The 15,024-nt window shown below is 37.5% G+C and overlaps 1 protein-coding gene across 1 annotated transcript in view; it reads right to left on the reverse strand.

Annotated features, from left to right (window-relative positions):
- LOC138316806 (kelch domain-containing protein 4-like) overlaps positions 1-13,354 on the reverse strand; it is a 45,798-nt gene extending 32,444 nt beyond the window's left edge. Inside the window, exons 1-4 of the mRNA XM_069258462.1 lie at positions 13,159-13,354; positions 11,659-11,750; positions 11,042-11,120; positions 5,698-5,796 (exon numbers count right to left, since the gene is read on the reverse strand). Of these exons, the coding sequence (XP_069114563.1) occupies positions 5,698-5,796; positions 11,042-11,120; positions 11,659-11,750; positions 13,159-13,272 (384 nt within the window). The 5' untranslated portion in view covers positions 13,273-13,354. The remainder of the gene's footprint in view (positions 1-5,697; positions 5,797-11,041; positions 11,121-11,658; positions 11,751-13,158) is intronic.
- Between the last annotated feature and the right edge of the window lie 1,670 nt (positions 13,355-15,024).

Consider the following 15,024-nt stretch of genomic DNA (forward strand, 5'->3'; position numbering starts at 1 on the left):
GTCATCCCCCTTGTTTCAGGGCTATTACCTATAACAAAGGGACATTAGGACATTTATTTTGTCTTCCCCCTTGTTTCAGGGTTTTTACCTATAACAAAGGGATATTAGGACATTTATTTTGTCCTCCCTCTTGTTTCATTTGACATTGTGACATCAATACAACAATAACATGATACAATATACATCAGGGAATTTAGGCACCAATAACAAAATGGCTGTACATATATTGTCAATTTGCCACAACAAATTGCTCTATACTGTGCTGACAGACATTTATAAAATCTAGATTATTCATTATGTCTTCAACAGTTCTGAAACCATTACAGCATTTACTACAAGAGGCCCATGGGCCTTAACGGTCATCTGATTCATGGCACAAAACAATAAAGTCACAGTATAAAGTATTGGTTAACGATTAATATAAACAATACAAGGAACTCCTTAGTTGAATATGTAAGTTTCTGAAAAAGGTAAATGTCATTTGTTGAACAAACTTGGTAGCCCTTCATCCAAATATGGTCGAAACCCATTCAAGGATTAATATAAGGAGGAGTCAGATTTTAAAGCCAAATTTCAGCAAAGCTCCCATTAAGGACCTCGGTCATACTATCCCCATGGGTCTTACCTCGGTCCTTTATAAAATATGATTGTCCTTACCTAAAGTTCCCCCTTCTGAATCAATTAAAACCACTATAGACCAATTTTCATTGGATCAGAGACTGAAACCTTAAAACAGGAAGTGGGCTAGCGGCCATCTTGGAATACCAAAATCTTTACGAAAATGTTTGCATGTTGTTTGGCATCAATTAAAACCCCTATAGACCAATTTTCATTGAGATCGGAGACTGAAACCTTAAAACAGGAAGTGGGCCAGCTAAAACTAAGAAAATTTGCCCTTTTGGGGCCCCACACCTCAGTTCCTAGTGTTCAGACCAGACTCATTTATATAAAAATATAATTGTGTTTCCCCAATGATGTTTCACACCAAATATGGATAAAATTCATCCAAGGATGGAGGAGGAGGAGGAACTAAAATTAAGAAAATTTCCCCATTTGGGGCCCCACCCCTCAGCCCCTAGGGGTCGGACCAGGCTCATTTATAATATGATTGTCCTTCCCCAATGATGTTTCACACCAAATATGGATGAAATCCATCCAAGGATGAAGGAGGAGAAGGATTTTAAAGCCAAAATTAAGAAAATTTGCCCATTTGGGGCCCCACACCTCATACCCTAGAGGTTGGACCACGCTCATTTACATCAAATATGATTATCCTTCCCCAATAATGCTTTACACTAAATATAGATGAAATCCATCCAAGGATGAAGGAGGAGTAGGATTTTAAAGCTAAAATTAAGAAAATTTGCCCTTTTGGGGCCCCACCCCTCAGCCCCTAGGGGTTGGACAACGCTCATTTATATAAAATATGATTGTCCGTCCCCAATGATGTTTCACATCAAATATGGATGAAATCCATCCAAGGATGAAGGAGGAGTAGGATTTTAAAGCTAAAATTAAGAAAATTTGCCCTTTGGGGGCCCAACCCCTCAGCCCCTAGGGGTTGGACAACGCTCATTTATATACAAGAGATCCCAGAGGGATCTTGGCGCCCACCAAAGAATGATCTATGTCTGACAATGGAAAGAGGGATCTTTTCCCTGCTTTTCAAACTTGTTCAAACACACTACATTTGAAACAGATCGCTATAGTACTTTCTAAGACATAGTGGTAACAAACTTCAACAATGAAATCTAAGATGGCGGCCGGTTTGCCATCTTGTATACCAATCAGTGCCGAAAGGCATTATGGATAAGTCCTTAAATGTACTATGTACAACTAGGGTACAAGGGGAAACTATGCATGGAATTTGAGAAAGATCCCTTCAGTACTTTTTGAGAAATATTGATAACAAACTTTAACTATCAAAATCCAAGATGGCCGTCAGTCGGTCATCTTGTTTCCGATCGGTCCCAAAATGCAATATGCACAATTAGGGTCCTAGGGGAACCTGTATATGAAATTTGAGAAAGATCCCTTTAGCACTTTTTGAGAAATAGTGGTAACAAACTTTAACCATTACAAGAGATCCCAGAGGGATCTTGGCGCCCACCAAAGAATGATCTATGTCTGACAACAGAAAGAGGGATCTTTTCCCTGCTTTTCAAACTTTTACTACATACTATATATGAACTTTGAGAAAGATCCTTTCAGTACTTTCTGAGATATGTAGCAGTAACAAACTTCAATTATCAAAATTCAAGATGGCTACCTGTCGATCATCTTGCTGACCGATCTGTCCCAAAATGCAATATGCACAACTAGGGTCGTAGGGGAACCTACATATGAAATTTGAGAAAGATTCCTTCAGTACTTTCTGGGAAATAGTGTTAACAAACTTTAACTATCAAAATCCAAGATGGCCGCCGGTCGGCTATCTTGTTGACCAATCACTCCCAAAATGCAATATGCACAACTAGGGTTCAAGGGGAACATGCATATGAAATTTGAGAGAGATCCCTTCAGTACTTTCTGAGAAATAGCGGTAACAAACTTTAACTATCAAAATCCAAGATGGCCGTCAGTCCGTCGGCCATCTTGTTGACTGATTGGTCCCAAAATGCAATATGCACAACTAGGGCCCTAGGGGAACCTATATATGAAATTTGAGAAAAAGATCCCTTCAGTACTTTCTGGGAAATAGCGGTAACAAACTTTAACTATCAAAATCCAAGATGGCCGCCGGTCGGCCATCATTGTTGACCGATTGGTCCTAAAATGCAATATGCACAACTAGGGCCCTAGGAGAACCAACATATTATATTTGAGAAAGATCCCTTAAGTACTTTCTGAGAAATAGCGGTAACAAACTTTAACTATCAAAATCCAAGATGGCCGCCAGTCGGCCATCTTGTTGACCGATTGGTCCCAAAATGCAATATGCACAACTAGGGCCCTAAGAGAACCAACATATGAAATTTGAGAGAGATCCCTTCAGTACTTTCTGAGAAATAGCGGTAACAAACTTTAACTATCAAAATCCAAGATGGCCGCCAGTCGGCCATCTTGTTGACCGATTGGTCCCAAAATGCAATATGCCCAACTAGGGCCCTAGGAGAACCATCATGTGAAATTTGAGAAAGATCCCTTAAGTACTTTCTGAGAAATAGCGGTAACAAACTTTAACTATCAAAATCCAAGATGGCCGCCAGTCGGCCATCTTGTTGACCGATTGGTCCCAAAATGCAATATGCCCAACTAGGGCCCTAGGAGAACCATCACATGAAATTTGAGAAAGATCCCTTCAAAACTTTCTGAGAAATAGCGGTAACAAACTTTAACTATCAAAATCCAAGATGGCCGCCAGTCGGCCATCTTGTTGACCGATTGGTCCCAAAATGCAATATGCACAACTAGGGCCCTAGGAGAACCAACATATGAAATTTGAGAAAGATCCCTTCAAAACTTTCTGAGAAATAGCGGTAACAAACTTTAACTATCAAAATCCAAGATGGCCGCCAGTCGGCCATCTTGTTGACCGATTGGTCCCAAAATGCAATATGCACAACTAGGGCCCTAGGAGAACCAACATATGAAATTTGAGAAAGATCCCTTCAAAACTTTCTGAGAAATAGCGGTAACAAACTTTAACTATCAAAATCCAAGATGGCCGCCAGTCGGCCATCTTGTTGACCGATTGGTCCCAAAATGCAATATGCACAACTAGGGCCCTAGGGGAACCTACATGTGAAATTTGAGAAAGATCCCTTTAAAACTTTCTGAGAAATAGCGGTAACAAACTTTAACTATCAAAATCCAAGATGGCCGCCAGTCGGCCATCTTGTTGACCGATTGGTCCCAAAATGCAATATGCACAACTAGGGCCCTAGGAGAACCAACATATGAAATTTGAGAAAGATCCCTTCAAAACTTTCTGAGAAATAGCGGTAACAAACTTTAACTATCAAAATCCAAGATGGCCGCCAGTCGGCCATCTTGTTGACCGATTGGTCCCAAAATGCAATATGCACAACTAGGGCCCTAGGGGAACCTACATGTGAAATTTGAGAAAGATCCCTTTAAAACTTTCTGAGAAATAGCGGTAACAAACTTTAACTATCAAAATCCAAGATGGCCGCCAGTCGGCCATCTTGTTGACCGATTGGTCCCAAAATGCAATATGCACAACTAGGGCCCTTGGGGAACCTACATGTGAAATTTGAGAAAGATCCCTTCTGTACTTTCTGAGAAATAGCCGTAACAAGAATTGTTAACGGACGGACGGACGGACGGAAGGACGGACGGACGGAAGGACGGACGGACGGACGACGGACCACGGACGAAAGGCGATTTGAATAGCCCACCATCTGATGATGGTGGGCTAAAAATCCAAGATGGCCGCCTGTCGACCATCTTGTTGACCAGTTGGTCCCAAAATGCAATATGCACAACTAAGGTCCTAGGGGAACCGACATATGAAATTTGAGAAAGATCCCTTCTGTACTTTTCGAGAAATAGCAGTAACAAACTTTAACTATCAAAATCCAAGATGACCGCCTATCGGCCATCTTGTTCAACGATCGGTACCAAAATGCAACATGCACAAATAGGGCCCTAGGGGAACCTATATATGAAATTTGAAAAAGATCCCTTCAGTACTTTTTGAGAAATAGCGGTAACAAACTTTAACTATCAAAATCCAAGATGGCTGCCTGGCGGCCATCTTGTTCACCGATCGGTCCCAAAATGCAACATGCACAACTAGGGCCCTAGGGGAACCTATATATGAAATTTGAGAAAGATCCCTTCAGCACTTTTTGAGAAATAGCGGTAACAAACTTTAACTATCAAATTACAAGATGGCTGCCTGTCGGCCATCTTGTTCACCGATCGGTCCCAAAATGCAACATGCACAACTAGGGCCCTATATATGAAATTTGAGAAAGATCCCTTCAATACTTTTTGAGAAATAGCGGTAACAAACTTTAACTATCAAAATTCAAGATGGCCGCCCCTCTCCGCCATCTTGTTCATCGATCGGTCTAAAAATGTAATATGCACAACTAGGGTCCTAGGGGAACCTGTATATGAAATTTGAGAAAGATCCCTTCAGCACTTTTTGAGAAATAGCGGTAACAAACTTAAACTATCAAAATCCAAGATGGCCACCTGTCGGCCATCTTGTTGACCGATCGGTCCCAAAATGCAATATGCACAACGAGGGTCCTAAGGGAACCGACATATGAAATTTGAGAAAGATCCCTTCAGTACTTTCTGAGAAATAGCAGTAACAAGAATTGTTAACGGACGGACAGACGGACGGAAGGACGGACGGAAGGACAGACGGAAGGACGGACGGACGGACCACTGACCACGGACGAAAGACGATTTGAATAGCCCACCATCTGATGATGGTGGGCTAAAAATATGATTGTCCTTCCCCAATAATGTTTCACACCAAATATGGATGACAGCCGCCTAGCCGTTAAGGAGGAGTAGCGTTTTAAAGGAAAAAGTTTACGCACGACGGACGGCGCACGGCGCACGACGACGGCCAAATCACGATGACTATAGGTCATCCTGACCCTTCGGGTCAGATGACCTAAAAATACAGATGCACATGCCGTACATTTAAATGTACGGCATGTGTGAATTTACTGTGTACATATTGGAGAGACCCTACAAGGAAGCAGTTTATACCTGATGGGAACTCCGTGGAGGGGGAGCGTTTGGGGCGGTGACTTTGGTCCATTCCTTTTTCTTTATGTTGTAGAAAAATAGGTCATTGTACATGTAAGTCTGTAAACCAAGAAATCATGATATTAATAGAATGAAATGATAAGAAAAGTGAGTACAACTATTTAACCATTATCAGATAGAAAAACTTTGATAGGTTAGTCTATGTTGAACCAAAAAATCAATTTTGATTTAAGTGTAAAAATTCTGATAATTTGTAAAAATACAGATAATCTGTGATGTGTTTGTCTAATCATTTAACTCTCTTCTTTAAACAGAGTATGCAATGTTTTCATGAAAGACATATGCAACAATAATCTTTATTCACTTATCAAAAATATATTATTTATTATTATTATTATATTACAAGCTAACCGATACTTACATTATATATATAATTGGCTCTTAGGTAAAATATGTGTTTTCGTTTAAAAATCACATACAGTGTATTAACAATAATGACAATAAAAAAGCTAACCGAATTTTATAACATATATATAATATATATGATTCATTTTTCACAAAAAAATAATACGGGCAGCCACTTGAAACGTCATGATATATACACGTGCATATCAAAAGGTCTCGAATACTTTAAAATGACATACGTATCAAATTACTAGTAAACGTTTCTGTCATAATTTGCGTGCCCCTGTGTTTTGACCGAGGTGATCAAGATTGCATTTTACAGTCTCGGAATAGCAGTTGAGACTGCTTGTTTTACAAATGTTCATAGAAATTTAACTGTCGAAAACAGATATATCTAGATTTAATATCCCATGAAAAGTTACATAATATAAGACCACGATCGAGAGCATCGTGACTAGCGATAGGCCAAGGTCGTCTCCTTGCAGGCGGTGTATGGGATTTGCAAATTATTTAGTCTTGATGAAATAAATGGTTATTCTAGGTACTGGTGTATGTAAATAATGAATGTACTTGCAATATTTCCAACGTTGGACATTTTTATTTTGCTATAATTAATATCGATGCTGCTATCGTTTTTGCGATGAGATGAGATGAGGAGGTTTTGCAGAGTTATCTCTGTTTTCCCTGTCGACACCAAAATAAAACTTGTATTGTAAGATAGTGACCAGGCATTCTGTTTATCCTGTAACTTTTTCATTATACATACAGAAGATGGTATTCAAAACGAAAGCAAATTGTCTGTTATTTACACGATTTCGCTTAAAGCGGAACGCTTCTTTGATGATCAATAAAAGTTGCATTCACTACATCGAATGAGTGTGTACTCCTTTTTACTACCGTGGGAAATATGTAAGCGCCGTCATTCCGATAATTGTGACGTCACTGTTTGGCGGGACTGACTGCCGTTTCATTCACTCCTACTTAAAGTGACGTCACTGGAATGTTGGTGATCAAGTCAACAAATTTAGAAATTGAATCAAACGAAAGAAATTGAACATTTATTTACTGACATCGTAATATTTTCCTATTGCAACTATTACAGGAAATTCTTATTATCCGATATCGGGTTTTGTGCCCGACTAATGTCGATATTAGAGCTGAAAATGCATTGTTTCTTGATATTATTCCGCTCCTTTTGTTGATTTTAAATTCGTAAAATGAACTTAACCCGCGAAGGGCGTCAGAACGCTTGTTTTCAACGTGAATAAACACCGTAGTGATAAAGACCTTCCAAGTGAAAATTTGCATCAGGGAAATTGGGACACAAAAAGACCATTTTCTCCAAAAGTAAGTAAGTTACACTACTTTAATTTTGCTGGAACACTTAAAAAATCGTTCTGATTTCAGAACAATTGGAATTATGAAGATATCTCTTACAGTATTTTTATTATTATTATTATATATAATGTAAGTTAACAAGCTAACCGATACTTACATTATATATATCATTGGCTTCTTAGGTAAAATATGTGTTTTCGTTTAAATATCACATACAGTATATATAACAATAATGACAATAAAAAAACTAACCGAATTTTATAACATATATATGTATGATTCCTTTTTCACAAAAAAATAATACGGGCAGCCACTTGAAACGTCATGATATACACGTGCATATCAAAAGGTCTCCAATACTTTTAAATGACATACGTATCAACTTACTAGTAAACGTTTCGGTCATATTTTGCGTGCCCCTGTGTTTTGGCTGAGGCGACCAAGATTGCATTCTACGGTCTCTGAATAGCAGTTGAAACTGCTTGTTTTACACATGTTCATCGAAATTTAACTGTCGAAAACAGATATATCTATATTTAATATCCCATGAAAAGTTACATAATATTAAGACCACGATCGAGAGCATCGTGGGTAGCGATAGGCCATGGACATCTCCATGCCGGCGGGCGGTGTATGGGATTTGTAAATTATTGAGTCTAGATGAAATAAATGATTATTCTAATTACTGGTTTATGTAAATAATGAATGTACGTGCAATATTTCCAACGTTGGACTTTTTTATTTTGCTATGATTAATATCGATGCTGCTATCGTTTGTGCGATGAGATGAGATTAGGAAGTTTTGCCAGGTCATCTCGGTTTTCCCTGTCGACACCAAAGTAAAACCTGTATTGTAAGATAGTGACTGTGTATTCTGTTTATCCTGCAACTTTTTCATTATACATACAGAAGATGGTATTCAAAACGAAAGCAAATTGCCTGTTATTTACACGATTTCACTCAAAGCGAAACACTTCTTTGATGATCAAGAAAACATGCATTCACTAAACCGAATGAGTGTATACCCCTTTTTACTACTGCGGGAAATATGTAAGCGACGTCATTCCGATGATTGTGACGTCACTGTTTGGCGGGACTGACTGCCGTTTCATTCACTCCTACTAAAATGACGTCACTGGAATGTTCGGGATGAAGTCATCAAATTTAGAAATTGAAACAAACGAAAGAAATTTAACATTTATTTACTCATACCGTAAAATTTTTCTATCGTAACTATTACAGGAAATTCTTAATATCCGGTATTGAGTTCTGTGCCCGACTAATGTCGATATGAGAGCTGAAAATGCATTGTTTCTTGATATTGTTCCGCTTCTTTTGTTGACTTTAAATTCGTAAAATGAACTTAACCCACAAAGGGCGTCAGAACGCTTGTTTTCAACGGGAATAAACACCGTAGTGATAAAGACCTTCCAAATATGGCAACAGTGAATATTTGCATCCAGGAAATAGGGACACAAAAAGACGATTTTCTCCAAAAGTAAGTAAGTTACACTACATTAATTTTGCTGGAACACTTAAAAAATCGTTCTGATTTCCGAACAATTGGAATTATGAAGATATCTCTTACAGTATTTTTATTATTATTATTATATATAATGTAAGTTAACAAGCTAACCGATACTTACATTATATATATCATTGGCTTCCTAGGTAAAATATGTGTTTTCGTTTAAATATCACATACAGTGTATATAACAATAATGACAATAAAAAAACTAACCGAATTTTATAACATATATGTATAATTCATTTTTCACAAAAAATAATACGAGCCATCACTTGAAACGTCATGATATAGTCTACACGTGGATATCAAAAGGTCTCCAATACTTTTAAATGACATACGTATCAATTTACTAGTAAACGTTTCTGTCATAATTTGCGTGCCCCTGTGGCTGAGGTGACCAAGATTGCATTAACGGTCTCGGAATAACAGTTGAGACTGCTTGTTTTACACATGTTCATAGAAATTTAACTATCGAAAACAGATATATCTAGATTTAATATCCAATGAAAAGTTACATAATCTAAGACCACGGTCGAGAGCATCGTGGGTAGCGATAGGCCAAGGACGTCGCCTTGGAAGCGATGTATGGGATTTGCAAATTATTTAGTCTAGATGAAATAAATGATTATTCTAATTACTGGTGTATGTAAATAATGAATGTACTTGCAATATTTCCAACGTTGGACATTTTCATTTTGCTATAATTAATATCGATGCTGGTTTCGTTTGTGCTATGAGATGAGATGAGGAGGTTTTGCCGAGTCATCTCGGTTTTCCCTGTCGACACCAAAATAAAACTTGTATTGTAAGATAGTGACCGTGTATTCTGTTTATCCTGTATTTTTTTCATTATGCATACAGAAGATGGTATTCAAAACGAAAGCAAATTGCCTGTTATTTACACAATTTCGCTCAAGGCGAAACGCTTCTTTGATGATCAAGAAAAGAATGCATTCACTAAACAGAATGAGTGTGTACTCCTTTTTACTACCGGGGGAAATATTCAAGCGACGTCATTCCGGTGACTGTGACGTCACTGTTTGGCGGGACTGACTGCCGTTTCATTCACTCCTACTAAAAGTGACGTCACTGGAATGTTCGGGATCAAGTCATCAAATTAAGAAATTTAATCAAAAGAAAGAAATTAAATATTTATTTACTGACATCGGAATATTTTCCTCTTGCAACTATTACAGGAAATTCTTATTGTCCGGTATCGAGTTTTGTGCCCGACTAATGTCGATATTAATGCTGAAAATGCATTGTTTCTTGATATTTTTCCGCTTCTTTTGTTGACTTGAAATTCGTAAAATGAACTTAACCCGCGAAGGGTGTCAGAACACTTGTTTTCAACGGGAATAAACACCGTAGTGATAAATACCTTCCAAGTATGGCAACAGTGACTATTTGCATCAGGGAAATAGGGACACAAAAAGTCGATTTTCTCCAAAAGGAAATAAGTTACACTACATTAATTTAGCTGGAACACTTAAAAAAACGTTCTTATTTCAAAACAATTGGAATTATGAAGATATCTTTTACAGTATTTTCATTATTATTATTATATATAATGTAAGTTAATTTCATTCATTTCATTAATGTCATTAACTGAATTTTATGTTATGTACAATTGATGACAACCTCACAGTAATGCAATGACATTATGTACAATACTGCATATTTATCTCCCCTTAATGACTTGTTTCCCTCCCATTTTTAGTGAATGCATTTGAATTCAAACACATGTCATGACTAAAATAAACACCATACACACTGTATTATGGCCCTATATTTGAATTCATAATTCAACTTTGCAATGTCTTGCTATGTAAAATTGAAAACAAAATATCTGTGCTCAGGTTGCAAGATTGCATTGTAAAAATATGAAAACATGCATATCTGTACATTGTGTAAAATGTACATAAAAAATATGTAAATGATTGTGATACATATTTTAATGATAGTATTTACATAATGAAGATATTTTATATCTTAATATTCTAAGTTAAACAGTAGTGTCCCCTTTGAAAACAGTATTTATGATACTATCTAACATGTCTCCTCATATGTTACCTTGTTACCAGTGCAATATTCTCCACCAAACATGATCAGCTCTTCCTTGGTAGGATGGGCAGACATGGTCATGTTGCATCTAAAGGGAGACAATCCAACAGTGCTAATGAACATATTGTGTATATCTTTATGCTATGTGGCAGCAATTATTGTCACCTGGAGAAGAATTATTGAAACATGTGCACTTATTTATTTCTTTAATCTCATTACAGTTCTCATCATCAGTACTGGATTCAAAATCAACACATCGTCAACTGGCCAAATGCAAGTCGATTTTTGAAATGGTCAGTTGAAAAACATCAAACTTGCAATTTTTGGCGAGGGGGTGCATCGTTTGTCATTCTCAATATATATACAGTCTGGCGTCTTCTCGGTCATTTTGTTCACCGAATTGTCCAAAAATGCAATATGCACAACTAGGGACCAAGATGGCTGTGGTGGCCATCTTGGATTTCCGATCAACCTGAAAAATAACAACACTTGGTCGGGACTATGTCAGGATCATTCTATGCAAGTTTCAGGCCAGGTGAGCTAAAAATTAAATTTCACCTCTAGAGTACATAGCATGGTTGGAATTACAATTTTGATCATTTGTTAATGTTAAGATATGTACAAACCTTGGTGATGGTGGATCACATTTCTCTTCTACCACCTGAACTCTTTTCTTGTCTTTACTTTGAAACTCAGCAATCAACTTCTCGATATCATCCTTTAACGAAAAAATTAGAAGTTAAGAACCATCAAATTTTCTTTGGAAATCATTGGTCTTACACTGTCTTGAATTTTAATAACAAAATGTTCCCAAACTATTGATCAAGACAAGTAACAGTTACTCAAATGGGTAACTGTTACCCATATACAGGGTTGTGTCCAGCCTGTTGGTACACTGACAAGTCCAGTAGCACTGCTAAATCTGGCTATATAGCTAGATTTTACTATATCTGACTCCACGTATAGTGGACAAATGTAAACAAACAGGTGAGGTCTGGTCACATTTCCCTCTTGCAGCATGAAAGCATGAATGATGAAACATGTAAGTCAGTGATATGAATAATGTTTGCCTACTTGCTCATTTTCAGACGACTTTTTAAAATTCCATCATTGCAATTATCTGTTATCCATCATCACTATTCCCTGATAACAAGACTATAGTGAGCCGATCCAAAATGGTGCTGTTGTGTCGTCTGCAGATAAGCATCCACATATTGAAGATTCAGGCCACAGGTGCACTTGGAGCAGGCAGATCCCGTGCAAAACTGACCTTTGCAAAAAGTGCTCATTCTGCTCACATAAAATAACACAAGGACATATACGAGAAGGATAAGTCACACTGGTTTCGGGGCAAGTACGGCGCAGGAGCTTTTGTGTTTGTGCACTGACCGTAACATTGGGCGGCGACTGATTTTCCTTTGATATCCCCCAGCGCAGCCTTTGATGTAGCTTGCAGATGCCAGGCTTACCATCTTACTTTCTGAAGCGTGCTGCCATTTCATGAGTTGTTGTATTATTTTAATGAAAATTTAAGACATTTCTTCTAAATCCTCTGTCCTTAACTTATATATTAGACAGTGGCAAATCCTTCTCACTTGTAAATCCTTGAACAACAAGATATGTGACTTATTTCAAATGAAAATTTGGATTTTATATCTTTTTCATCAGAACATGAGGATGAATGGATGCGAAAACCAAAAAATGCAATGACGGAAAATCGCCGGAAATTATCTTAGATGACAAAAATATTTCATTCAGCCGATTCGCAAGATTTGTCTGACATTCAATTTTCGATGTGTACGCTGATTTTGTGACCAGGTATATCACTTTTGTTTACATTTGTCCACTTTACGTGTAGTCAGATTTAGTGGTACTACTGCACCGAGTCTCGGCAACAACTTTTTATTCCTATATTTTAATTTATTATAGGTTTAATGGGTTTGACTTAACCATCCTTTATTATCCTACAGATTCAAAAGCTAGCAAAAATATCAGTACAAATACTCTAATTCACATAACCTATGAGAATTATTAAGAATAACAAGTACACCAACTCCTGTTGACAGCAATCGCGAGCGGAGATAAAATCCGAAAACTCCGAACATCATCTAAGCCCCTATAGATACCTCTCCCTTTTCTGCTAGTTCTTTCTTCGCCCTCTTCTCTGCATTCTTTTCTGTCTTTAATGCTGTCTTTTCTTTACCCTTCCCCTTCTTGTCTTTCTTGTTTTTCTTGCCCATTTTGTCAATTTTATTGAGGCGATTTCGCGGAATGCGTAGGCCACATGGTTTGACTCGATGTCAATTTACCGCTTGAAAGTTAACCGCTTTGAAATTCTTTCGATGTAAGCGTTTCTGTGGGGAAGATTTACTTTTCGTTTCTATGATGCACCACACAAATATTTGAAAAAAATAAACTCTAGATATTTTTTTTACAAAAATGTTTGTACAGAGACCAATGCCTTGGTATAGTATAAACTATTAAACCAAATTTAAATTTTTCTTAATAAGAGTTCAGTAACCAAAATGTAGGGACGACAATGATTTTCTATATGAATATGCAAGGTAGCGCCACGTGACTAACGTTAGATACATAACGCCTTTCTGAAACGGCTTTTGATCTTTAAAATGGAAATGTAAACTGAGATAACTTACTTTTGTATAGTTGCAAAATATATAACTTTAACGTTGATACTACACTATCATCACCTTCTGAGCAATTTAATTGTTTGGGATTTTTTTTATTGGACTTAATAGTCCGCTAAACCTGCCTATATAATTAGGCTTTTTTAATTTATTTTTTAAAGGCTAATAATATTGGCAGGTTTAGCGGACTATATTGGACCATGCAGGCACAGGGATCTGAGAACGATATGGACCCACCAGAGTGCGGATTGCCGCGGTGGCCGCGTGGAACATATTACTACTGTAAGCCCTCCACCTCTGGATCACGAGTTCGAATCCCATGCGGTCAGTTGCCAGGTACTGACTGCTGGTGGGGAGTGGGTTTTTTTCCTGGTACTCCGGCTTTTCTTCATCAACAAACCTGACACGTCCTTACATGAAACTAACAAAAACCTAAAATGACCCACAAGAGCTAGTGTCCATAGACCATTTTTAATAAGACGTTTTAGTGTCTAGATCAAAAATCGGTAAAAATCCTATTCTCCATTGTACAATAACGTTTTGTGAAGGCGTCCTAGAAATTGATTTTTAGACGCTTAAGTTTAGGTGGAGTAAATGTTTTGTGTCTTTTCTTTTGAGCTTTCCACCCTTTACGTGTATAGTACAATGTAGAATAGCGCTGAATTACCGATTTTTTATTTAGACCCTAAACGTATAAAATGGTCTATGGACACTCTGGTTGATTCATAATTATATAATCTGTAAGTAATTCTCAGATCCCTGTGCATGCAGGTATATTGTATGTTCATAGCTCATGATCAGTCGAGAAAGCATCAGCCTATTGTCACTAGTGAAGATATTTAGTATATATATTTTCCAATTTCTATTTGAAAGCCATTTCAAATCTGCAGTATAAATATTTTGCATTGACATTATCAGATTTCTTTATATTTTTACATTCCTTCTTGTTTTTGTATAAGAACATGTAGTCAACACCTGTATAAAAGCCTGATATAGTCAACACCTGTACAATCATACGTAGTCAATGGCTGTGTATTAACCGGACATAGTCAACACCTGTACAATCATACGTAGTCAATGCCTGTGTATTAACCGGACATAGTCAACACCTGTGAAATAGCCTGACATTGTCTACACCTGTACAATCTGACGTAGTCAACACCTGTGTATTAACCGGACATAGTCAACACCTGTACAATCTGACGTAGTCAACACCTGTGTATTACCGGACATAGTCAACACCTGTACAATCTGACGTAGTCAACACCTGTACAATCTGACGTAGTCAATGGCTGTGTATTAACCGGACATAGTCAACACCTGTACAATCATACGTAGTCAATGGCT

The sequence above is a fragment of the Argopecten irradians genome, chromosome 2 (genome assembly GCF_041381155.1).
Source record: "Argopecten irradians isolate NY chromosome 2, Ai_NY, whole genome shotgun sequence".
NCBI classification, from domain to species: Eukaryota; Metazoa; Mollusca; class Bivalvia; order Pectinida; family Pectinidae; genus Argopecten; species Argopecten irradians.